The sequence below is a fragment of the Podarcis cretensis genome (genome assembly GCF_951804945.1).
Source record: "Podarcis cretensis genome assembly, chromosome: 4".
NCBI classification, from domain to species: domain Eukaryota; kingdom Metazoa; phylum Chordata; class Lepidosauria; order Squamata; family Lacertidae; genus Podarcis; species Podarcis cretensis.
In genome coordinates, this window is record NC_137173.1 from 14,377,458 (window position 1) to 14,404,741 (window position 27,284).

The window sequence follows — 27,284 nt, forward strand, 5'->3', positions numbered from 1 at the left end:
AGCTATAGAACATTCTGCACATTTTGGTGGAAGTAGATCATTTATGTGTTTGGTATGCAAAAAGCAACTTGGGGATTAATACTGATGCAGGGCTCCGTTTTTTGTGTTTATTTTCCAGATGCAAACATGGTCCAAGACACAGATGCTGTAAACATTATGAAGATAATTGCATCTCATATTGTGTTAAAGTGAGTGGAAAAAATAACATAATTCACATTAGAAAACTATTTAAAACTATGATTTAGATATAAAAAGTTGATGTAAGTCACAAATATGGATGCAGGGGAATTATTTTTTTTTTTTAGCAAACTGAGCTAATTTGTACCTCCTAGCTTCAAACAGTGGTACCTCGAGTTAAGAACTTAATTCGTTCTGGAGGTCTGTTCTTAACCTGAAACTGTTCTTAACCTGAGGTACCACTTTAGCTAATGGGGCCTCCTGCTTCTGCTGTGCCGCCGCCATGCGATTTCTGTTTTCATCCTGAAGTAAAGTTCTTAACCTGAGGTACTATTTCTGGGTTAGCGGAGTCTATAACCTGAAGTGTCTGTAACCTGAAGTGTCTGTAACCCGAGGTACCACTGTATAATGATTGCAGCACAATTATCCTTCAAATTTTGCAATACAGTTCTTGCCTCAAAAGACATACCAAAATGTCTTATAAAAGTTCATATTTTAGGATAGGATACTTTTAGAAGTTCATACACTGAGATAAAGTAATCAGTACCAAAATGTGAATACATAAATATGTATTTCATCACAAAATGCATATTTAGCGACAAAATGCACATGTAATTATGTATTTAAGTACCTTTTAAAATATGAATTTCATACTTTTAAAAAATCTATCTGCAGATTAATGTGGAGATGGACAGAACAGACCTACAGATAAGCATACACAGTAGAATTGACACAGACCAGAAATAAGAGTGATCCATCCATCCATCTCTAGTCACAAAAAGATTATGGAAACATTTTCCTGCTCTGGGTCCTGTTTGTGCATGCATGCACACATGTACCTGGGAAAATGTAGTAGTGGTTTCTGGATTTCTATCAATTGCAGTGTTCAGGGCAGAGGGGAGTTGGGAGAGCGCATAGTGTGAAAAGTGTATCTTCTTTGGGTAATGTAGTGTTCCTCTTTGGTGTCTATGCTGTATTATCTACAAGGAAACATCAAGATTGTGCATTTTATCCTTTCATGGTCTATTCCATTTATGTGAATGACTTGCTTTATTAAAACAATAGTTTTTAATTACTATTATAGTGTGGTTGGAACAGGCACACAAGCTTCATAAATGATAGGGGGCAGATGGTTCGGTGCAGAGTAAGGTGATGATGATGACGACGACGACAACAACAACAACAACAACAACAACAATAATAATAATAATAATAATGTTATTATTTATGCCCCACCCATCTGACTGGGTTTTTGGACTGCCAGTCTCCCCATTTCCAAACCCCTGGTGATATTTCACCCCCCTTCCCCCCAAACTTGTTCTAAGAGTTGCTTCACATTGTATCTTCCCAGTACTTTAGAAATATGCCCCCAGAGAATGGGTCTTTCCATGGCTGCTAGCCACAGTAAACGAATAGCACATTTATGTACGGAGGCAATATAGCACTGAATGCCGGGTGCTGAGGACAAACAGCGCACTTTCATTCTCTGTTCACAAGTGCTCAGAGTCAGTTGGCTGGTTGCTGTTGCAGACAGAATGCTGGATTTTTCATGTGATTCTGCAGGGCAACCCTTGTGCTCTTTTAGAAAAGCATTTAAAAAAAGAGAGATGCAGCGGGCAAAAGGGATCTCAAAACTCCCAATATGTGAAGCCTTCTGTGCTGTCTTTTATATAACCGACTCATTGAAAAGGTTCTTCAGTAGATGCCCGCTTCTCTTTACGCGGTCACCACCGCCGCTGGTGTTCATTTAGTGCCTGCGGTAAGCTGCTAAAGTGAGTGAAAAGCGAGGCTCTGAGAGCCTTGTCCGATTTAATTGCGCGCAGAACCGTGTAACAGATCGCACTTGCAGCCGTTCCCTCAACTCAAGTACCAGGAATGTGCTGTACTCGGCAGTGGCGGCCCTCATACAGCTGTGCCTCCCTGGCACATTGGGGTAGATTTTTTTGGACTCTCCGAGCCTGCGAATGTATTTTAAGGGTAATGGGAGAAAGTTCACAGTTGTTGCACGAAGGAAGGGTGGTCCGTGTCCATTGATATGAACTATCCTCTCCCAGAATACGATCGGAGTGGGTTTTCTTTCCCTTGGAAGAGTGATCTGTGCGGGGAGATTGTTTTGGCTGCAGTTAGACTGGCACAGGTGGGAGCACCTGCTCACATTTCCTTTGGTAGGACTCCAGCACATTTTGGTTTTGCGTTTGAGAAGCGACGTCTACGGGGCGAAGCAGCTTTTCGGGAAGTGTCTGCTGTTTTATAGGCCATGATATTTCTCCCCTTCAGATTTTCGTAGTAAATTGTTATGGCTCTCCGGCAACAAGTGTGAAGAACAGCATGTGAAAGAGAAGGTGCAGCTTGACAGTTTGCATATTTTGACTCGGCCTCCTGCATGTACTGGTCTGCTTTCCGCAGCTGCCATATGTCAGTGTCCTGAAGTGCATTGCAGCCAGCTGGTTAGCAGCATGACCCAAGCCACTGAAGCTGTTTTAAGCACAGATTTGGGTTGCCACAGAGACACAAGTACAGCTTTCAGTTCCTTATCGAACATATAACAAAACTTGCAGGATAACTGGGATAGAAATTGCAAATTTAATGGACACATCTTTGGCACGCAGACAGAATGAAACTTCATTCTGTGTGTTTGGTTACCATGCTAAGAATTGAGACATAAGCAGGCACACAGCTTCGGTGGAGAATATGGGCTGGTAAAAGGTAAAGGACCTCTGAACGGTTACACCCAGTCAAAGGCAACTATGGGGTTGCGGCGCTTATCTCGCTTTCAGGTCGAGGGAGCCGGCGTTTGTCCACAGACAGCTTTCTGATGTCATGTGGCCAGCATGACTAAACGGCTTCTGGCACAGTGGGACACCATGATGAAAACCAGAGCACACGGAAACACCGTTTACCTTCCTGCCACAGCGGTACCTATTTATCTACTTGCACTGGCGTGCTTTCAAACTGCTAGGTTGGCAGGAGCTGGGACAGAGCAACGGGAGCTCACCCCCTCACAGGGATTTGAACCGCCGACCTTCTGATCAGCAAGCCCAAGAGGCTCAGTGGTTTAGACCACAGCGCCACCCACGTCCCTTATGGGCTGGTTAGTCAGCTCAGCACTAAAGACCTTGGTTTTACACCATGTTTTAGACCAGGCTTACCCATTCTATTGCCCTTCAGATGTGTTAGTATAAAATTCTAATCAACTCCGGCCAGCATGGGCAAACACATATTTTAAATAAAATTTAAAAGTGTAATTTCTGCTTTCTAAAGTTTTCCCTGGGTGGCAGTGATTTAATCTTAATTCTGTTGTTCCCAGTTATATAGGGAAAAGCCGATTACCTTCAGATTTTTATTTCTAATTATTTATTTAACCATTTGCATACCGCTTGATCATAAAAACCTGTAAGCGGTTGATCTCGTTTTTTAATTACTCACTAAACATTCTTGGTTGTCAGGGGAGACAATCAATAAGAGAGGCTGTTGATGGTTTGAGTTACTTATAAATCTGTGCATTGACTCAAGTCCTGCACAAGACATAAAGTCTTCCACTTGAAGAGTCTTAGCTGGTTTCAATTTCACTGTACATGCATATTTCAAGTAATGACCGCCGTCATAGCTATCAATGCTCACTGGCCCATTTAATCGCACCCAAAATTCTTATACACTGAGCCAGTAAAATGATATTCACACAGCAATCAGCACTATAAATATATCAACGAGATTTTTTCTTAAATGATATATTTAAAATAGAAAGGAGCCTCCCTCGCTAGTAGTAACAGAAGTAGTAGACATCGGTTTCCTAAGAAGTCATTGCCAAATGTTCAGCAAGCAATGTGAGCAGACATTCATCTGTTTAGGTGAACTACCTATTAACTTGAATGGTAGTTTGCTGGTGCAGGATTCAAGTTTCCAGGTAAAGTGTAAACTGGATAGCCCTTCTTTTCCGTGTGATACAGCAAACTGCATCTGATTTCTCTCAAGTTTCTCATCTCTTTTGGTAGCTGGTGAAGTCATTATCCTGTCAATTGTTTGATCTTGGTTAAGGAATATAGAGAAACTGGCCTAAGGACAACTTGTGCCTCCTTTCTTTTAGAAAACAAATACCCCTTTCCTCCTAGCCAGGTTTCTTTTAATTGTTATACCAGCATTGATGTTGTCCATGCCTGATGTTGTCTATACTTAGGTTCCTGCTTAGCCTATGATTTGCAGCTGGGACGGTAGATGAGAAACCTCTGTAATCTGCTCTGTAGGCTTGTCCAGCTCGATTTCGAAGTTGTAGAAGTTCCTTGGTATTACATTACAGAAGTGGAACGAACAGTTTTGAATATTGTTGCCGGGCCTCGGTTTCATGTGATCATGTTTTATATCACTTAAACAGAAGCAAAATCCTGCTATTTTGATAATTTCTTCTGAGGTCGGTACATGTGCTTTGAGGTTTTTGAGAGAGCCACCAGTATTGTTGAGCTTTTCCTAAGGATGTCTCTGGACAAAATCAGCAGGGGCTGTCTTCTAAGAAAGAACATACGTGGTTTTGTAATTTTCATTATGAAAGGGTTGTGGCTCCCCCTCTCCTCCCAAAGTCTGGGAAGGATGGCTGCCAATGGCTTGACCTATTTGTCAGATGTTCCCTTCCTGCCAAACAGCTTGCCTTCCTATCGTCATACCTGCTTGTGTATTGCTTTTGTCTGGTTTCCCGACAAAGTGGGCACAATCGGCCACAGGAAAAGTGGAGATAGTGCTGTTGTGCTTTATTCCAGCTTGAGGGCTCTCCATAGGCCTCTGGTTGGTCACTGTTAATGAACTAGATGGACCTTTGCTCTGCTCTTTCAGGGCTCTTCCTATGTCCGTATGTCTTCCCTGGACAAATAAATTTTCCCAATTCAAAAAGTGGCCAATACTTAAAATTCATCAGTCTTGGAACAACAGATGACACATCCAGTTTATTGCACATTAGACATTTCAAGAGCCTAGTCTAGAGAAGTGGGATGTTCACTCAGGGAATAAAAATTAAAAAATGAATATAGAGCAGGGGTAGTCATTGTGGTGCCTTCCAGCCCAAGCTAGCATGGCCAATGGTCAGGTGTGATGGCAGCTGTAACCCAAAACCTCTGGAGGGCTACCTCTGATACAGAGGTTTATCTTTGTTTCCCTCTTGACATTTTACTGGTGTGCAAGTAACTTTGAATGTTTATAGAGAGCCTCAAAGAAGATGGAGGGCTGGTCTGTGTGTTCCTTTTGTGATAGGGAACAGAAGTTCCATCACAAGTTTCCCACTAACCCATCTCTGTTTACACTGAATTTGCCGCGTGAAAAAGGGCAAAGATGTAGCAAATTTCCTCCCCCCTCCACTAAAATAACAATAACAATGATAATAATGGCAAACAATGGTTGGAGGCAAGGGCACTTTTACGTAATGGCTCCAACGCACAAAGTAAGTTTTGCAGGAAGAGGTGGGTAGGAATTGTACTAAGGGGACGTTGATCCCCGTGGTGAGAATAATTCACGGGACAAGCTGTGAGCATTCTCAGACTGGTTTAGTAACCACTGTGGCACTTAGAGGTAACCTTATCCCTGTACCAAACCCCTGGTAAGGTGACATACAATTAATTGTATGGAAGCTTAACTTGTGGAACAAATGGAGTATTGCAAGAGCCTGTTTTGTGAAGGTTAAGAAAGGGAACAAGGAATAAACCTTGGAAGAAAGAGAAAAAGAGAAACCACACATGTAGAGAAGTTGGTGCTAAATAGGAAACAGGCAATGTTTAGATCTCATGATCCATGCTGATATCAGCATTGTTATAACTAAAACCTGTACTGAAAGTGCCATGAGTTTAGAGGTTGGCTAGGGGAGCAGATACCGTATTTTTCGCTCCATAAGATGCACCAGACCATAAGGCACACCTAGTTTGGGAGGAGGAAAACAAGAAGAAAAATATTCTGAATCCCAGAAGCCAGAACAGCAAGAGGGATCTGGCTTCTGGGATAGCCTCTTGCTGTCCTGGCTTCTGGGATAGCCGCGCCAAGCCTCTTCAGCACAGCGGGATGAAGGCTCCCCCTGCCTGGAAGAGGCTGCACATGGCTAAGGCAGAAGCCAGGAGAGGCGCTTGGCTGAAGGAGCGCTGCACAGCTCTCCCTCTCTGAGCAGCCCAGCGCCCCTTCAGCCAAGCGGGAGGAGGAACAGAAGGAGCCCCTTCTGTTCCTTCTCCGGCTTTGCAGGACAGGCGCGTCGCTGAAGGGGCGCTGCGCAGCTCCCCCTCTCTGCGCAGCACCATTTGCTCCATAAGACACATTCACATTTCCCCTTACTTTTTAGGAGGAGAAAAGTGTGTCTTATGGAATGAAAAATACAGTACACAGGAGAAAATTAGCCAATAAAATAAGTAATGATTAAAAGAAGCCTTTAATCATTTTTCGAAAACCCGTTTCACAAAGTAATCCTTAGCAGAGAGGGCATATCGGGCCATAAAAGTTGGTTAAAATTACTCTGCTCTTTTATATCTCACGGTATACTTTCTGCACGTGTGAAATCTTTCATCTGATGCATGAATTAGAATTATAAATACTGGCACAATATCAAACACAATAAAATGGATTTTGTTGTGTTTGAGCCCCCATTCACAAGCTCTCAACCTGGATGGCTGCAATTTATTGCAAAACAGAGTGGTCCCAACTAAAATTGTTCTCAGAAGGTGGTGTGCCTGCCAGCACTAAGTTCAAGTTTCTTTGGGAGGAGGGTGAGCTATGATGCAGCCCTTGTCTCAATTGTATCACTGTGGGTTAACCTGCTCCCCGATGTGTCAGCTGGAAGACTTTGCTGTGGGAATGCTTTCAAATAAGTATGCCTCCAGTGATGGAACTGGTTCCCAGAGCACACCCAGAATATACACCTGCTTCTTCTGGGAGAATGCAACCCCATCCAGGGCAAGCAACAGACTTGCTTCCTGGATCCAAGAACCGTTCACCCACATAGCTTCTATCTTGCCAGGATTCAGACTCATTTATTAGCCCTCGTCCTGCCTTCCCACTGCACCCAGAGGCTGGTCTAAAATTAACTGGCAGTACATTTAGGAGAGATTACTCAATATGTAATTAACGCAGGGAATCCACTCCTAATATATGGTGCCTTACAAGGGAGGATAGACAAATCCATGGAGGGCGTGACTCTCAGTTGCTATTTGCCATGATGGTTGGCATTTGAGTGTTCTTAATTCTGGATGCTGAGGACAAGCAACCTTCCCGCTCTTGCCTGTCGGCTTTGGAGAGCTTTCTGGCAGGTCGCTGTTGAGAAGCCGGACTAGATGGGGCCTTGGTTTGATGCAGCAGGATTCCCCCCCATGTTCTTAGCTTCTGTACTAATACACCCTGAAGTTGGACTGCACATGGAAACAAACCACATATTGTTAACATTGGCTGAGCAGCTTTAACGGTTCAGTACATGGATTTCCTTTTGCTTTAGTGCATGCTTCGCAAGACACCTTGCAGAGTGGTTGTTGAAAGAACCCAGGAATTGAATACGCTGGAGATTGAATATAGCTGTCTAGTGCTTGTGTTTTCAGGAAGATCTTTGTTTTCAGAGTTCCCACAGTCTTCCAGATGTTTGAGCGCGAGGCATAAGGCTTTCCCCATCTCATTGTTTCCTTTTCTGTACCATTGGCATGGATTTAAGGAGAAAAATAAATATATTGCACATCTGAATGTTTCTTTTCTCCATTAAGTTAACATTCCTGAACTTTTCATGGGGAACCTGCCTTCAAATTAAGTGAAAAAAGAAGGGAGGGAGACACTTGTGCTTATTCATTTGCAGTATTTAGACTCAAGCTACTAACTGAAGTTTTTGATGTGGCATAGAATATATTCCAAAAATAATAAAACAAAGAAGAGTTAACCAGGGCAGAGCAAAGGTGTATATGGGTGAGATGCTGGATTTATGTATAAGCTAAACAAGCTATAGCTTAGGGCTCCACTCTCTTGGGCCCCCCAAAAAAATCTAAAGTAAAAAAAACCTGGATGTACATTTCCAAAATACAAAATAAGTTCAACAATTACTTTGATAAAATACATGTTTTGTTATGTGCAAATGGCTCCAGATACCTATTAGGTCCATAAAGTACTATATAGCATATATTCAACACAAAAACAGCGACAATTTGTTGTTGACAAAGGACAGCTGGACATATAAAGGACCCCATTGCCTTCAGTAGCTTAGGGCCTCATCAAACCTAAATCTGGCCCTGCTGGCACCACAACAGTATGTCTGTTTGCCAGGGGGTTGGACTAGATGACCCTTGCGGTCCCTTCCAATGCTGAAATTCTATTATTCTATTATCTCAGCTACATTGCTTGACTGTAGCCTACTCTTACAACAATTCACTTGCCCTTTATGCAAGGAGGAGAAACACACACACAGTAGAAATGGTATTAACTGCAAATTTTAAAACTGTGGCCTGGGAGTTCCGTTAGGGTGACCTATGGAAAGGCTGCGGCACAATAGATCTGTACTCAGCCCTACACTTACTTTGCTTGATGTGATGATGGAGGACTAAGATGCCCAGCAAGGGGCCCATGAGTCACGCAGCAGCACAGGAGCACAAGACACATGTCTTTGGCTCTGCACGAGTCAGCTAACTCAACGGAGATGTCAGCTGCCGACCTGGTGCTCGGAAATCTCCACATAGTTGCAATTGGATCTGCACCAGTGGCAGGACATGCCTGGCACCCAGGGAGTTTTGAACACTGCCCCTCTCCAGCCCTAGTTCCCTCTCTCCTTGAGTATTTTTGCATGGCTGGGATATGTCTTTGAACTCTGATAATGCCTCTTGCTTGCCTGGTTCGAGGATAGAGAACGGCTGTGGGTAGAAGACTATTCTACTGCACAAGGGCAGGGGAATACATTCATTGCTCCGCCTGCTTTTGCCTCCCCCCCCCCCGAGACATGTGCCCCCCCACAAAGGTTGCCGAGATGAGCACACGGCCCTCATTCTGAAAAAGGTTCCTGCCCCTGCCTTCCCCATAGATCTCTGGCACAGTGTTTTGTTTTTTTCAATGAGTGCTTAAAGGTACGCAGCACCAGCACCTCTTTTTTGTTGTTAAAAAGTGTGGCGCTTACTGTAACTTCACGACAAGCACCTGTTTTTCTAGGGGAAAAAAGCTCCGATGTCCTGACTCCCATTCTGCAGCTGAATCTCCTAGCCTGGAAATAGCTGTTGGAACAAGCAGGTGTTACGCCCCTCACCTGCCTTCTTCACTGAACTGTTGCTCATGTTTATTGCAGATGCAGGTAGCACTGGAAAATCAGAAGTGTTAATAATCCCCCCCACTCCCCCAGCAAGCCTCCAGGCCTCGGATGCTCCTATTGCCACTACGACGTTGGAGAAGTAATTCTCTGTTTCTTGCCCTGCGTTGTTTTGGTTGTTGTCAGTCTTCCAAGGGCCATCAGCTGACACAAGACGCGAACAGCTGCCATGTTACACCAAAGGGAATGCGCAAAGGAGTGGGTGGTCTACCCTTGGTCTAAGGGCCCACTCAACACAGAGAATTTTGGGTTGGGCAGAGAATTGGGCTCAGTCCTCCTGGAGCAGGTGGTTGAATGTCTACAGAGAGCCAGTGGGGCATAATGATTGACTTGTTGGTCTGGCACAGGGTAGATGCAGCCACAGAGGTCACTGGGTACCCTTCAGATATGAAATCATTGATTTGTAGAGTTGGAAGGGGCCATGAGGGTCATCTGGCCCAACCCCCAGCGGGGCAGGAATATTCAGGTGGCCCCGTTTGGGGGTTGAACCCATGACTTCCGCTGTTTACCATCCCTCAGCCTAGCCTTCCTTACAGGGTTTATATGAAAATGAAGGTGACCCCCGAGCTCCTTGGATGAAGGGTTGGGTAAAAATTTCACTCAGAGTAGACACACTGAAATTAATGAACATGGCCATGCTGGGTTCCTTACTTCTAATGGGTCTACTCTGAGCACAACTTGAATACTACCCATAGGGAGAAATTTTACACTCTGAAACCCTTGAGAATGGAAAAAAAAGGAGGAAACTAGATGGACCTTTTGACTGTAAGTTCCAAGGTTATGTTTCTGTGAATGTTTGCACAGTATACCTTCCCAAGGTTTTGTTTTATAAGTGAGATTTATCTGTGAAGTTCCTGACACGGCTGTTTTTCTTTCATTTGCTCTGCCTCCCTCTCTCTAAATGTCACGTTCTTAATATCTTCTCCAGGGCTTCATTAGGATGTTTAGCGTTGGTTACTTGATCCAGTGTTGCCTTCGGATCCCGTCAGCATTCCGGCATCTGTTTACAAAACCTTCCCGGCTGCTCTCGCTCCTCTACAACAAAGAAAATTTCCAGCTTGGGGCTTTTCTGGGGTCATTTGTCAGTATATACAAAGTAAGTTTCTAAAGTGCTGAAAAGTTAAAAAGTTGGAATTTAATTATCCTAAAGTTGCTCTTTTGCAGCAGCAGAAATATTTAACAAGCATTTGTATCATTCTAAGGACTGAGCCACATAACATACCACACATTCATGTGGACCATCTTTTTTCTTTAAAAAATAAATTGCATTAAGGGCACTAATCAGCAAGTTGAATTGTGGGGTGTTTGTTTTTTACTAAATGGGGAGCATTTCTATTGAGCGTTAGTAGAATATTGGCTCCTTTGGTCGCAAGTGGGGAGAATCCCCTTGATTTCTGTTTCCTTGACCATGGAAGAATTTTGTAACCACTGCCCGGCGACATTGTTTTGTAACTTAAAAGGGAAAAAAACAAACAAAAAGGAAACAAGCTTAGCTTGAAAAGAGGTGAGGGAGTCAATGTGATGAGCAGTTTTAGAATGCGTCAATGAACTGGGAGTCTGAAAGGCGTGACACATACCGTATTTTTCGTCCCATAGGACACTCCGTCCCATAGGACGCACCTAGTTTTTTGGGGGGGGAAATAAAGGGGAAAAAAATTCCCTTTATTTCCCCCCCAAAACCAGGTCGGGGAAACCGAACCAGGTCGAGGAACAGCGGGATGGCGGCGCTGCGCCTCCCTGCTGTCCCCCGAGCTTGTGGGGCTGGCCGATGTTTGCCCGGCACGAGGGGCGCTCTGCTTCAGGGCTCCTCTCACGCCGGGCGGCAGGCTGCTATCCGCAGTGTGGGGAGCCCTGCGGGGAACTCCTGCAGGGCTCCCCACACTGCGGATGTCTGTCCGGCGCGAGGGGCGCTCTACTTCAGGGCACCTTGTGCGCCGGGCGGCAGGCTGCTATCTGCAGGGTTGCCTAGGCTGCGGATGTCTTCCTGAAGCTTGGAGAGCAGGTAAAACTTTCAGGTTTACCTGTATGCTCACTCTTTCTAAGACCAATGTGTTGGGAAACTGTGTACGTGCAGCTACTCACACAGAGTCACTTAAGGTTTGGCAGACAGCCAGAAGGCAATCTGAAGGAGTAAGTCTGCCTGGTGATAACAGAGACATGGAGACCGCTCCTTGATTGGTCAAGCTCTCTCAATGGAGTGATAATTAATGGCCTACTAACTGGAATGTGTTAATTCGTGAGTTCAGAGGTTCAGAGTTATGTGTGTCATTGTAGGAGTTGTGAGTCGTGTCAGAGAGAGCTAGCAAAAGATCCATGTTCTGTTCCTGTAAATAGTCCACTGTATATAATAAACACCTAACTACAAGTTCCTGGTTCCTGCTTCGTCTATCCTGTCTGCAGCCAAGTTGCCAATCACTTCCGTGGTTTCTGCGTTTACTCTGCTAGGTCTGGCTAAGGTCCTGCAACTAGTCAGAAAGTTGTAAAACACCAAATAGGTTTTGCCAATACAATGCACTCTGGAACTTTTCCTCTAGGCTCTCTTGTATACCTTCTAGGACCCTAAAAGTGCTGGTGGCAGAATTCTGAATTGTACTCTTCAAGACTGTAGATTGCAAGGCAGGGGATTTCTTACTTTTTAATGCTCTCCCATGTAATTAGCTCCCTGCGAATATGAAGCTAGCACATCAGAGAGATGAGTCTCTTTCCCTGAAGCACCAGTTTACTACATGCAGAGAGCTTTTTCCACTAGCATTAATAGGACCCCCCCCCGAAGCAGTACACTCCAGAATTCTTACCACCCCATTCCAAATAATGTGTCGAATGTCTGGAGGCAATTCCTTCATATTGGCAGTTTTCAAGCAGCCAAGTAGAATATTGACTCAGGTGAGGAACAGTTTGGGTGTAATGTATAGAAAGGAAGGAAATGATATTTTGAAAAACAAAGAGGCTGTGTATATATGAACAATTTTAGATTTGGCTGAGGCTTTCTCCTTGTTTCAGAATGACCTTCTAGTCTATCTCCAAATACCATGTTGAGATTACTTTATAAATCATCATGCTGAGCAGCTACTAAGTGTTCATCAAGAGCCAGAGCCGTAATCAGAGGGTTTAAGTTGACTTGATTAAATTTTTAAGATATAATTGAGTGCTTTGTTACTAGATTATGGCTCTAACAAGGTTGATGTGATTATCCTCAAAACACAGGGTACAAGCTGCTTCCTGCGCTGGGTACGGAACCTGGATGATGAACTGCATGCACTTATTGCAGGTATACCTCCATGTTTCTCCATGGCAGTGGCCCACTTGCCCAGGGCTAGAACTTTCCATGTATTTGCCTACCCGCTAGAGATCCTGGTTTGGAACCTCAACCCTCTGCTTCCTTGTTTCATATGGTTTTGTCGATTTTGGGATGGGAGCAGTGAGGAAGCCTCCGTTGGAGATCAGCTTAGTTTCCGAGATGTTGTAAGAATTGGCCATGAACAGTGTCAGGGACAGAATGTTTGCAACACGCCCAGCTTCTGTCAGCAAAGAAAAAACCCCTTAGCCCTGCCTTTGGGCATCCAAAGTCATCTTCCTGGCCACTGCGTGAATTTTGATTGTGGACTGTGTTGGTCTCTGGTCTGATCTTGCTGGACTCCTAAGCTCTGTTATCCCTTATTTGGATCATTGTTGCTACAGAATTTCATGTAGTACATGGTAAAAAATGTGACCGATTTGTTTCTTGTTCATCCAGGATCCTTGGCAGGAATGTCAATGATGTTCTACAAAAGTACTACTATCTCTATGTACCTGGCTTCCAAACTAGTAGAGGTAAGCATATTGTGGCTTTGTTTTTTTTTCCCTTCTTTTGTGTGTGTGTGTGTGTGTGTGTGTGTGTGTGTGTGTGTGTAAAACAATCGGGAGGAAGAAAATTCTGAGCACATCTACTCCTTCGTAGCGGTTTGGAGCCAGTGGGTCTGTTAAACCCAAATCTGACCTGCATTTTTTCGTTTTAGGAAGGTGGAGCTCTGTGTGGATGGGCAACAGAACAAGGATACCCTACATAGCAAAATAATAATAATAATAATAATAATAATAATAATAATGGAAAAGGCACAGACCAGCAGGTGCAGGATGCTTCTTTAAGAACAGCAACCTGAGTGCAATGGTGTTTGTATGCTTACTTTGTTGCTGAGCTGGTATATCTTGTATTTTAAGCTAAAAGGTTGCTTCCACATGTTAAGTTTTCCCTTGAGGAAAAGCAGCTCTGATCAAAATAACACCAGGAATCAGCTTGGAAGGATCGCATTTCATGCATCTGTTGGCTTTTCCCTTTTGTATCTTTTCACTTCACTAAATGATGAGGTCTACTGGTTCCAGACTTGCTGTGTAATATTGCACCGCACAGCGGCTGCTTATTCTCTCCGGAGTTTACCCCAGGGCACTAGGACGCTGGTGAAAGCAGAATCTCTGCATGAATTGCCATGTCATGGCGGCCAAAAACTAGCCGACCAATGAGGGACGTATTGCTTAGGAGGAGAAATGGTGAGGATAAAAATAAGCTTCCATTGTTTTCTTTAAAAGCAAAAAAAAGAATGCTTCGAAAGAGCATACCATTTCAAGTAGCTTTTAGAGGGCTGATTAGTTACTGCTCTAAGAAAGGAAGGAAAGAAGGAAGGAAGGAGAAAGAAAGAATAGGAGGGAGTTATATTGCTTGGACCTAAAATATCTTCTAATGCAATATGATGTTAGGCAGCTGTTTACACTAGAAATACCCGTATTTTTACGTCCCCATGTATAAGACGACCCCCATTTTTTGAGCCCCAAATTACAAAATAAATATTTTAAACATTCCGTGTAGAAGACGACCCCCAATTTTAAACTTTAAAAAACATAGTCTTATACACGGAAAAACATTTTAAACTGGGGAAAACATAGTCTTATACACGGAAAAATACGATAAGTAGCAAAACTGCAAACATGTAAGTACTGCCCCATATCATTCCTAGAATTTATTCCTACTCCTGCTGCAACTGATCGTGTCGTCTTAGTACGGTTCCCCTCTTCCTCACTCAGTTCCATGCTAAAAAGAGATGCATTATAAGCCAGGCAAAATCATTTAGGTAGTCTACAATACAGGTTTCCTTGTCACAGAATTTGGACATTTCCCCCAGCATTCTGGAGACTGTAAAAATTTAGGCCAGATTGGGATTTAGGTTTGGCACCACCTGGTGGTCAATAGGCAGCACTGCAAGTTTGCAAAAAATATATGAAATAAAGAATTCAAACAGGAAGCTACCCTCTTAGCTCCTCCCTTCTCCTTCCTTCTTCATTTTCCCACTTTGCCTCGCAGAAATTGGTCCTTTCTTCCTTCGACACCTGACATTCTTGGAGCAGGAAGGCATAAAGTGGAAGCAGTGGCCACTCTCGGTTCCACTGCATCTCTTGCCTTTGTAAGAATACTTTGCTCTGTGTTTCTTTCATTTAACAGGCCATGTATTTCAAAGGCATCGAAGCTGGAAAGGTCCCTTATTTTCCCCATGCCGACAGTATCATCTACGCTGTGTCCACAGCCATCTGCTTCCAGGCAGTAAGTCTTCAATCTTTAGTTGGAAGCTGCTTGATGTGTGTCTAAATCAATGAATTACAGTTGAGTAAAAATATTTAGAAGCAAGGAGACAGTTTGACCCCGTGTACAAAGGTCTATAGCCTCCTTCCTGTGTTTCCCAATAGCAAGATTGCTAGAGCTTTTTTTATGCTGTTAGACGAGAAGACTTGCTGAGGCTTTCAGGGGAAGAGTGTGTGTTCCCGGAACATGTAGCAGCAGCTGTCTGCTGACTTGAGCAGCCATTGGACTTGAACCCATCCCTTCCTTTGTGTGACGTTAAATCTGTGGCGGGTGGGACTCTTCCTATGATTATTATTACGCTGTCTGTTGTTATGCTTTTTATTATGTCTTTCTTATGTTTTTTTATTATGGAGGCTCCGTAAAATGTGTTCTTAGTGTTGTACACTACCCTGGGATCTTTTGATAAAGGGCGGTATATAAATTGAAATAATAATAATATTAATATGGTTAAATTCAGATTTTGTTGTTGTAGGCCGTGATGGAAGTTCAAAACTTGAGACCTTCATATTGGAAATTTCTATTACGGCTAACAAGGGGAAGGTAAGTAACCAGCAGTGATTTTAATAGAGCAGTTGCAGATTGCAGTTCTGTAAGAAGTTTGGTACTCTTTCTTGGGAGAAAGATCAATAGTCTGCTAAATGAGGCCATCAGAACCACCCCAAAGTATCTTACTGGCTGTATATTAAAAATATAGGATGGTTGTGGTCAGGAAAGCACCATTCCCTTTGAATTTCCCTGGTTTCTGCTTGTATCGCAAGGTTTCATTTCCATGTCTGTTACTAACAATGTTTCTTAATTCAGGATTAAGAATGGATATTTGCATTTGCACACCATCACAGATCCTGTGATATGTGGAGTGTAAACATGCATACATATCTGTGGTTGTGTCTTTATTCTAACTTAAAAGCGCCATCTGCATTGGCACTTCTGGAAGATAATTTCCATTCTGACTTCTTTTTTTAAAAAAACAGTCAACTACTTACACAAATACACCATAATGCTAAGCAACCAATTGAAAATCATGTCATATCTGACAGGCTTCGCTCTTTGATTTGCAGTGATTAGGGTAGAATGCAGTTTGCGTGCAATGCTCCAAGTTTTAAATTAAAAGGAAGGGATAGGGTGATTATCTTATCTGAACACAGACATAAGTTAAAAATGGAGATAAATAAAAAGAGAAGAAGGCAAACAGGGAAGGAGAAATCTCAAGCTACCCAGGAACACTGTAATTGTTAATGCACTGGACTTAACACATTGCCACACTTCCTTTAGCTAGAAGGAGGAGTGTCAGATTGGAGAAGAGGAGAAAGAAAGGGATTCGTTTGACACAGGACACGTTAGTGTGCACCACATTGCACACTATAGCTGACAGAGTAGTGAGCCACACAAAAAGGGGTTGTTGTGAATATATTCTAAGTCTGCAAAAGATTTTGCTACGTTAGTCCTCAGAAGAGACAATATCCAAAAGTTCTCTGGCCACCAGAGATTAGTCCATTAAAGGAGTTCATTTGAACAATTTAAGACATTGGAGTCGAACTCTTGTAAACACTCAAAAGCTTTTATAAAGCAAATAAAAGTTACTTTCTGGCATGTGTATCTAGTATGGGGAAGTTTTTAGTTTGGCCTATCAGATAGATATATTGATAGATTTTTGGTCATGTTTCTTTTCGTAGATCCATAATTTCAGACTCCATTTTCGATAAAACAATGGCAGCCACAATTCCGTGAGTTTTCATGACTTACTTCAGCAGCGAACGCATTGCAGGAACCGAGTTTCATTCAAAATCAGAGTTGCCTTACTCTCCCAAGTGATGCAGTGTGCTAAACTCTTGCTTTGTATTTTCTAGGTTTGCTGTCATGAACAGGAAAGTTTTGGATGTATTTGGTACTGAAGCATCTATGCATTTCAAGGACTTCGTACCTGCGCTTGACCCAAGACATACAGTGGCTCCACCAGAGAGGCCTGTTGAGCGATCTTGGTAGTGAGACGTTAGCCTGGGACGAAGTCTGGCTGATGTTTGTGCTGAGAAGTTAAATTAACTTTAACAGTCAAATAGACCGAAGAGGGCTTGTGTTCCACTTCAGTATTGTTTCAGTGAGTTGCGTTATCTTACCAATCAAAACGTTGCTAAAGCACCGTAGCAAGATGCGGCTTTTAATTCTGCCGCTCCCTTAGTAGAAAGTGTCTCTGGATCACTGTGGCTGGTTGACGCAACCTGGTAGATTTTTGACAGAATTATATATCAATGGATTAATATATCAAAAAAAGATCGGGTGGGTGGGTTAAAGTACGTGAATGTACTTAAAATAAAAATAACACCATTTTGAAAACAATTCATTTTAATTCATTCCGGTAGATAACTTAATAACGATATTTTTACATTTAGAAAATGAAAGGGACATTGGAGATATAATGTCAGAATTCTATAAATTTTATTTTAAAAGTCAGATTTAGTGGGGAATGTTTTCTCTGTTCCAGATAGATGGTTAAAACAAAACATTGTTACTGGAAAATGTTTAAAGATCCAATGTCTAGTACCATATTTATGACTGTACTGTTTATATCCAGCTTTGGCTTTGAAAAAGCCCCCCACCCCCCCCACCCCCAGCCTCTTCCCTTAAGTCGAATTGCATACCTCGAAAGCTGCTGAGAGATTAAAAAAGAAATATAGTGGGCATTTAGGCCTGAGTAATGTAGTTCTTCAGATACATGTATGAATAACTAGAAAGGACAAGACCACCACAGAATGGAATGTAGTATTGTTCTTCAGGTTTTGAGCTGAGCCTCACAAGATATACTAGATGGTTTGAAGAGCAAAAAAATTGAAAACCTATATACAAGAGACTTAAGAAGATTATTGTGCCCTTGAATATGGAATTGACTTGATTTTTGTAAGCCTCCGTACTATGTCAGTAATCCAGTGGCCTTCCAAAGGAGACAAAACCCCAAAGTTTGAAAGGTGAAGCAAAACAGATTTTTTTTTTTTGAGAACATTGATGCTGCTTGCTTCTACAGATTTTGTTCTTTTTTTTAAAAAAAAGTGTAGCCGATATACAAGAGCCATATTACAAGTATGTTAAATTTAGGGCAAGCTGGTCATTGCTCGAAATCCACTGCCCCTCTTTCCCTATCTGATCCCTGTGGAACCTTGGATGTCCAGATTCCATTTCTATGATCAATTCAGTTGGGTGCGGGCTGCAGTGAAGGAGCCTTTGTACTTAGAGTCGTCTGATATGTCAGAAGCTGAAATGTCTGTGCTTCGAAAAACATCAGAAAGATTAGAGATACTGTTCAGATTCTTCTTTAATTGCTGCAGAGTTGTCGTTTTTCCAGCTGTGTGTGTATTTGTGCACATGAAAATTACCTAACAGAATAATTTCCAATATAACAGTGAAATTATATTTCCAAAGAACAGCAGTAGCATAATATCTCTTTAAAACATCCCAGGGAGCAAGCAGTATTTTGAGTTTGCGAAAACTTTCCTTCAAGCTGGTTATAAAGTGCAACACTGGAAGAAAAATATGATTAAAAAGCCTGCAGTTTTAAGTACTCTTGATTTTGGCTTTTTGTTTTTGCTTTTTAAAAAGCAAGCAAGTTCTTTTTTCCTGTTTCTTCTTAAAATTTAACATTGTTCCCAATGAATTTTTCTGGTGAACTCAAAAAGCACACTCACTGTGTCATGAACTATTTAATTTTAGTTAAAACTAATAAAGGTATTATGCTACCATTGCTGTTTGATTTTTATTTTTTTTATTTTTTTAATATATTTGCCTCCGTTTATTTTCTGCTGTAGCACATAAACTTGCACGTTGGCCTTTTAAGTGAGTACTGGTCATACTTGTTACATGTTGTTGGGTTTTCCTCATGCACTAAATTTTATATCAGGGTTGCCAAACGAATCCATAGCTTCCCTTTGAGGTAGGGGAGAAGTACGATTAACTAACACAGCACCGACGAGTGAACCGCTACTGCTGCCGAATGATTGTCAGAAGTGTCTTTGAAGAACGAAAACTTCAACAACTGGCTACACAAAACGTTTTTTGCATACCTGCAAGACATGATTAACAAATCCCCTGACCGGGATAACAGTGGCGGAAAGTTTATTTGGTAAAGACTCTGGAAAGAGTACAGGCATTGAACTCAGGGACATTATGCCACCCACATGCCATATAATATAACAAAAAGACAACCCCAAAAGAAGAGAAACCCCTTGGAAGTGAAAGTTGTCTCCACAACCAACAGTAGTCCCATTGTCTTGACTATTCCATGTAATTCCATGAATAGAAAAACTCTGGTATGGGTCAAGAACTTAACTTATAGGGCTTAGAGCAGGTGGTTGCAGTACACAGAAGCAACCATGCACTTGGAGCTATATTGACACTATTTCCTGCCCCAAAGTATCAAACCATCCAGACCTTCGTGTGTGAAACTTGGTCTTCCTCCTTGTATGGGCAGCCTGTGCCCAGAGGCCTCAAGTCTCTGGTGTCATGCAATGGTTGACAAGCCACCAGAAGCTCACACTTCCTCACACTCCAGAGTACAAGGGGCCCAAGGTCATGCCTGATGTTACCAAGAGCTGAATGCTTGCCCTTGCTTCTTCTCCAGGACAACGTGGGAAGATCAAGGAAGGAGGCCCCAGAGCAGATGGAGATGGTTTGATCGAAAGACTTTGAGTGAGGATGGTTCCAGGGATGCATTTGTGATACCATGATAATGGCTCAGCATCCAGTGTGTGCCCAGGCATCTTAAATGCCCGCAGTGGTTCTTCATGGTGGAGCTAACTTGGCAGCAAAGAGTGCGGAAGGGGGAAGGCAGCTCAGCAACCAGGCTGAACGTCAAGTCTTGAAGGTACATGGACAGCAAGGGAGAGATTCACCCATCAGAATATGGTAGTGAGATTTTTGGACCATACTAGGTCTCTTCTGTACCCATCAGAATATGGTAGTCAGATTTTTGGACCATATCTAGGTCTCTTCTGTACCCATCAGAATATGGTAGTCAGATTTTTGGACCATATCTAGGTCTCTTCTGTACTTTATCTCATTAGTTTGAACACCTTACTGGGCATTTTGGCTTACGGGTCTATAACATGTTTTTCTATTTCAGCAGAGATCTTTTTATACACCTTTGTTCACAACCAAACTTACTGTAATTGTGCCATGGCATCCAAAGTTGTACAGTTTGGCTCAGACCACTGAACCACCACTGTCTCTGTACTGGCTTGAAATCCTCTGTCAGAATGAAATTGCCTCGTAACAGAATGTTTCCCCCCCAGTTTTACTTAAGCAGAATTGTGTTACGAGTGGAAAATTGACTGTCCCTTTGCAACCCTCAGAAGACAAACCAGCAGGACCTCATGATCTCATTCACCACTAGGAGCTGTTCATGAGGCTGTGCCAAATTTTCACGAGGCTTGAGATTTTTCTTTTTCACAGTGAAAACTGGCATTTCATGGGTCATTACGTTTTGACTGAAGGAATAGCATTCCTGGAGGAGGAGGAGGAGGCGTTACTCTTCACTGCAAAACTACCGTCCCTCAAGTTCTCTTGTCCAAAGCACTGGTCAAGGGAGAAGGAGACGGTCCACACGTTTCTGGAGATTACTTTAAAGGACTCGTTCCACAGTAATATGCACAAAGTGTGAACCTCTTTCTCCCTTTTTCTGAGAGGCAAACTCAAAAACAGAAGCCGATCTCCCCCCCCCCCCAGCTCAACCAAAATGCTGTCCGCATGATTCATGTATAAGGATCTGTAGCTTGGAGGTCAGATTCAAACATAGAAGGAATGAAATTTCCATGAATGTTTGCAGGAAGCAGAGAGAGGGGAGGCACAAGAGCGTTGCGGCTTCTTCTCTGTAGGCTTCCCGGTCTTTTAAGAAGGCAAGGGATACTAAGTCCCCTCATCAGATGAATGCACATCCATCACTTTGGGCCAGACCTAGCAGTGTGGGTAGAAGCACAACTCACACTTCCTCTTTCACCTCTTTATTTGAACACCAGAAACAGAATCATAGAATTGGAAGAATGATAGAATCATGGGGTTGGAAAGGGATCATGAGGGTCTCTATTTCAGTCCCCTTGCAGGGCACGAATCTCAGCTGAATCATCCATGACAGGTGACCATACAACCTCTACTTTAACAAGGAAGGAGGGTCTACCACCTCCTGAGGGAGACCATTCCACCATTGACTGTTCTTCCTGATGTTTATTCCAAGTTTCTCCAAAATCTGTGGGACTTGGCTTAGGATCCAGGGTAATGAGTGTGGGGCATTTTGAGTTTTTCTTCATTAGGATGAAATGGTGAGTTAGGGACTCTGGGAGCTCTTATCTCAAAGGCTGCTTCTGCCATTCCTCTTGTCCTCTGTGTTTCATATTTCTTGGCGATCATGGTTTTTGTGTAATGATACATTTTAAAAATATGTTTTAAGGAGCTTGTGATTTTAACTGGAACGGTTGGAAGTAAACAGTGAGCCTTGCCACCTCTCATCTCTGATTATTAAAACATTTCCTTACTGGACAAGTTGCAATGCTTGGATTGATTTAACAGAATAAAATTATTTGGCAGAGCCTGTTTCTCAGATGCCAGGCTTTCTGACCTAAAGCTTGAAGATTATTTTGTCAAAATAATCCTACAGAAAAATCTGTTAAATGCACACACACTGCTGGTACTACAAATATCCACAAGAACACCTTTCATGTATGTGGTGAGGGACCTTTCATACTGAACTTGTGGGTGGCAGAGTGGGTGACTCCAAAACAACAGCACAGGGCATGGCCACGAAGCCATAAATGTGTGAGGGGGTTCACCTTAAGCCACCACTGAAAGCAGATTAAATGGCCACAAAACCCTTACGTGATCATTAGAACATTGTTGGCGTGGGCTGCTTTGGGAGGGAGAGCCAGACAGAAATCAAATCTATCAACAAAATTGCCAACTTTGGTTTTTCTCATGGGCTCTGGCAGCTTTTCGTGTTCCTTCAGCACGAATTGGGACCTCTGGAATGAAACTCAACTTGGGACAAGTTTGGCTTCATTGCCTGGGGCGAGTTCAGCAGGGCCCACATTTCGGTATTAAAAGCACTGGACCTCCCCCCCCCCCCGCCAAAATCCAGTGCTTGTTACAGCTTTCGATGGCCAACAGCTGACTTGATTTTCAGAGTGCAGTATGATATTAAGCGAGAAATACTTAATCACAAACGTGACAGGGCAACCATATAACACAGCCAGCTGTGACACACGTTAAAACATGGGGGGCGGTAGATTCAGTGTTGCACATGTCAGCCTGGAAAGAACTGAATTCAGGACACGAGGACAGAGAGATTTTGCAGGAATTCCTACCTTCCGTACACAGAACAGAATGTGTATTGGAAGAAAAGGAACTGCTGAAGCTATAATTAGCATCCTCTTCTTAGAAAAGCTGCCCCGCTGAAGAGACTTCACCAGTTTGCTGCAGAAAGTGGGAACTGGAGTGGGGTGGCCAGTTTTGCTTCCTTTTAAATAACGTTAAAGAGTCTGTTGGCTCAGTCCAATGGCTCATCTAGTCCAGTGTTCTCACATGGGCCAACCAGATGCCTGTGGGAAACCCGCAAGCAGGATTCGACCACAATATCCTTCTCCCCTCCTGTGGTTTCCAGCAACTGGTATTCAGAGACTTTGCAGTCTGCAACTCTGGAGGCAGAGCACAGCCATCATGGCTAGTAGTCATTGATAGCTCTCTCCATTGATTTGTCTAATCCTCTTTTAAAGCCACCACCATCTCCTGTGGGAGCAAGATACCATTCTCCATAACTTGTCCCAGTTACTAGCCCAGCAGCTGTGTTTTGTACCGCTCTATAATATTTCCAGGAAGTCTTCAAGGGTCACCCCTTGTACAACGTGTTGCAGTAGGCTAGACTGGAAGTTAGAGTGCAAACTGGCCCCCAGAATATCCCCGACTTGGGGGCTTCACAGCTGCCTCATCAGCCTTAGTTGCACATGGTCCTTCAGAGACGACAGTAGAGCCATCCATCCATCTGAAGAAACGCCATGGTACACCTCCATCAGCAGAACCAGACGCCTTCATCCGCCCCAGTTGCAACAAACCATTTCTCTCCCATGTCGGCCTCTACATACACAGCAGGTACTGTAACTCTCCAATGGTTTGACTTCAACCCCAAAGGCACACTTTTCCATTGTCTCCCGAAACAGACGGACACTCACATTATCTCCCTGCTACCTCACCTTTGGCTGCTCAACTCCTTGGCAGGCACCTGGTAAGCAAATGCAATCCTTGTGTCAGCTGTTACATATGCAGCCCACTGTTACGGTGTGCATCAAGATCTGTGGCTTGGAGAATGCTCCCAATATTGGTGTCAGAAGTGGACTTGATCAGAGGTTTCCAGACGCCCTCTGAAAACTAGTCAGCGGGGTAAGGAAGGCGGGGTAGCTGCAGTGCAGTCTTTTTCAAACGTTTTCCAGGCCCCTTGGTTAAAAAAAAAAAAAAACTTGTATCCAGTGCCTGCTTTACAAAGCATTATTCAGCATAGCAGTTTGCACAACCCACAAAGGAAGAAGACACAATAAAATTCAAAACACTAACAATTAATTGCACATTTATTCAAAATCTAGTTTAAACAATGGATGAACCTGATCCTGTGATACTAGCTTTTCAAAGTCTGATAGTTGCACCTTTAGCCCCCCCTGCTGCCCTCTTGCCTCTCAGCGACCCAGCAGGTAATCCCACCATCCCCCAGGGAGCAGTACTTCCGACTTGGGGAACTACGGCTATGGCTGTTAAAAGCTCTTACAGTGGTACCTCGAGTTAAGAACTTAATTTGTTCTGGAGGTCCGTTCTTAACATGAAACTGTTCATAACCTGAAGCACCACTGTGGTGGGATAATGAGCTGCTTGTGCGTTAAAGCTGGATCCCTCAGAGCTCACTCAGTGTAGTGAAGCCCTGCCTTGAGCGGAGCCCTTCAGGGTGGCTCCGTCAGTCGCTGGTAGAATCTGACAGTGGGCGTTTGCGGAAACGTTTCCAACATAAGAGCTGTTTCACGGACATGCGCCTCCTGGATTCCCTGCGTGACAGTTTCCGGCGAGGGGTGGGGGTCCTTAAAGGCTGTCCTGATACCTCCTCACTGTTTTCACTGGAAGTATCCCAGAGCCTCCCCTCCGACTCCCTTTCCTTTGGAGCTCCCGCACTCCCCCTACTGGTTCCCTCTTCTGCTGAAGAAGTGTCTCTCCTATTCTCCTGAAGCCTTCTCACCACCTGTCCTTCCGATGGCAGTTCCCTGACATCCACCTCCCCCCCAGGGCCCCCTTCACCCCCTCCCGCCTCTTCTCTTACTGGCGGCGAGGACGGAAATCCCTGGAAGGAACTCCCCTCATCCTCCGAGGATTCAAACACTTCTAACCACGGCCTTCCGTCTCTTTCCCCATCTTCCTCTCCTTCGTCGGAATCTGTTTCCACCTCCACTCCCGACTCTGGGAACCCTTCAAACTCCCCTTCCTCATCTGTAGTCCCGAAGTGTTCCCTCCTAAATCTTGCCACTGGTTGTGGTTTTCTTGGGAAACGCCGATGAAACGTTTCTATTAAAATCTCGTCTTTGACTTCCTCTGCCGGTACCCATGTGTTTTCTGACTCTTCCTCCCCCTCCCATTCTACCAAGTATTCCACCTGATTTCCCTTCCACCTGGAATCAATGATCCCTGCCACATCCATGTTGCGTTCTCTCTCTTCTATGACGGGTGTCCGGGTGACCTCCCTCTCATGTTCCCCCCACTCACATCCCTCTCTGTACGGCGACAGTAATGACCTGTGAAATACTGGGTGCAATTTCATGTGACTGGGCAATCGGAGTTTGAATGCTACTGGGTTGACCTGCTGTATGACCTCAAAGGGTCCCAACCGTTTGGGTCTCAATTTCTTACACCCTCCCTTGAACGGCAGTCCTTGGGTAGATAGCCACACCCGGTTACCCACCCTTATGGTTTCGCCTTCCCTCCTATTTCTGTCTGCTTGCTTCTTATATTCTTCTTTGGCTTTCTCTAAGTTGAGTTGGAGCTGACGGTGGATCGCTTCCATCTCTTCAACAAAATTTTCCGCTGCAGGTACACTCCACCTTCCCCCGCCCTCTCCTGGAAACGCCCGAGGATGACACCCATAATTGGCTAGAAAGGGACTCATCCCTGTGGACACGTTCTCCGCGTTGTTGTAGGCAAATTCTGCCAGAGGTAACCTGTCTACCCAATCAGTTTCTCTGTCCTTTACATAACACCTCAGATATTGTTGCAAAACCCCGTTAGCCCTTTCTGCTTGCCCATTTGTTTCTGGGTGCCTGGCGGTGGAAAAACTTACCTCCACATGCAACATGCTCATTAGTTTCCTCCAGAACCTAGAAGTAAATTGTTTTCCTCTGTCGCTCAAAACCCTCAAGGGGGCGCCATGCAACCTAAAAATGTGCTCCACAAACAACCTTGCGGTTTCTTCCGCTTTCACTGCATGTGAACAAGCAATAAAGTGGCACATCTTAGTTAGTAGGTCTACCACCACCATGACCGCGGTTTTCCCTTTGGATCTCGGTAGATCGGTCATGAAGTCTATGGATACCATCTCCCATGGCCTTTCTGGGGTGGGTAAGGGTTCTAATAACCCTGCTGGCGCCAACCTCTCTCCCTTTGCTCTTTGGCACCTGTCGCATCCCCTGACATACTCCCGCACATCTTCCCGCACCTTGGGCCACCAAAACTCCCTGGTAACCAACCACATGGTCTTGTGCTGCCCGAAGTGCCCCGCCGTGGGGCTGTCATGCAACTGTTTAAGCACCCGCCCTCTTAGTTCCCCATCTGGTATGTAGAGCGCCCCTTTGTAATATAGTTTTCCGTTCTTTTCCTCAAACCCCCCTGCGTTCTCACCTGTCTCCCTGAGTTCCCTAAGTTTTCCTTGGGCATATTCATCGTTTTCAATACCCTCTACCAGTTCTCTTTGCCCCACCAATGCCGCCCCACAAACCCAGTGGTCCTCTGAGATGATATGTCTTTCTTCCGCCCCTCCTTCCCCCTCCAAGTACTCAGGTTTTCTGGAGAGAGCGTCCGCCCTGACATTCTCAGCCCCTGGCACGTAGCGAATTTCAAAATTGAACTTGGAGAACTCTTGCGCCCATCTTACTTGTCTCTGGTTCAATACTCGGGCTGTTCTCCAGTATTCTAGATTTTTGTGGTCTGTCCGCACTTGAACCTTGTGTTGCGCCCCAGTCAACAGGTGTCTCCATCTCTTGAACGCTTCGTGGACGGCGAGTAATTCTCTGTCGTACACTGTATAATTCCTCTCAGACTTGTTCAATTTCCTCGAGAAGAAGGCACACGGTCTCCATTCTGCCGTGTTCGCTCCTGGCTGCAGGAGCACGGCGCCCACCGCTCTGTCAGACGCGTCGGTTTCCACCCTCATCGGCTGCTGCAGATCCACGTGTAAGAGTTGTTCTTCCGAAGCAAACGCCCTCTTTAAACTTTCGAAAGCTCGCTGCGCTTCTTCCGTCCAGACAAATTTCTTCTTACTGCTGAGACAATCCGTGATGGGGGCTGTTAAATGGGCGAAGTTCTTGATGAACTTCCGATAGAAGTTTCCGAACCCCAAAAACCTCTGCACATCTTTCTTAGTTTTCGGTGGCCTCCATTCCAGCACCGCTTGCACCTTGCTAGGATCCATGGCCAGCCCCTTGTCCGACAACCGGTACCCAAGGAATTCCACCTCCCTGGTGTGAAACTGACACTTCTCCAGTTTCACCCACAGCTGGTTTTCTTGCAGTTTGCTTAGTACCTCTCGTACATCTCGCACATGCTGCTCTTCATCCTCTGAGTACACCAGTACATCGTCCAAGAACGCAGCGCAGTTCTTGTACAGCAATGGTCCTAGTACGTGATTCATGAATGATTGAAATACTGCTGATCCCGCCTGGAGGCCGAAAGGCATAACGCAGTACTCAAATGCCCCCAAGGGGGTGAACATAGTGGTTTTCCACTCATCTCCCTTTCTCATACGTATCAGGTTATACGCCCCCCTCAGGTCCAGCTTGGTAAAAATCTTCCCTTTTCTCACCCGGGTCAGAATGTCATCGATTCTGGGCATAGGGAAAGTCACGGGTTCGGACACTGCGTTTAGGGCCCGGAAATCCACAATTAATCTCGGTTTGTCCGAGTTTTTTTTGTCCACAAAGAACACTGGGCTACCCCCCACCGCTC

At 44.2% G+C, this 27,284-nt stretch overlaps 1 protein-coding gene and 1 long non-coding RNA gene across 3 annotated transcripts in view; one reads left to right on the forward strand and one right to left on the reverse strand.

Moving 5' to 3' along the window:
* The window catches only part of TMEM135 (transmembrane protein 135), a 174,773-nt gene extending 153,186 nt beyond the window's left edge, over positions 1-21,587 (forward strand). Inside the window, exons 9-16 of one of the 2 annotated variants that reach the window (XR_013838253.1) lie at positions 119-188; positions 10,389-10,556; positions 12,665-12,728; positions 13,194-13,270; positions 14,931-15,029; positions 15,541-15,608; positions 16,916-17,163; positions 21,152-21,587. Coding sequence is in view for 1 of the 2 variants with exons in the window: in XM_079973923.1 (XP_079830049.1) it covers positions 119-188; positions 10,389-10,556; positions 12,665-12,728; positions 13,194-13,270; positions 14,931-15,029; positions 15,541-15,608; positions 16,916-17,051 (682 nt within the window). In the remaining variant the exon portion in view is untranslated. Of the gene's footprint in view, positions 1-118; positions 189-10,388; positions 10,557-12,664; positions 12,729-13,193; positions 13,271-14,930; positions 15,030-15,540; positions 15,609-16,915; positions 18,797-21,151 lie in introns of those variants that run through there. The other variant, XM_079973923.1, reaches the window with a different exon arrangement.
* Positions 1-27,284, reverse strand: part of LOC307215208 — a 446,900-nt gene that overhangs the window by 211,119 nt on the left and 208,497 nt on the right. The window lies entirely within an intron of this gene.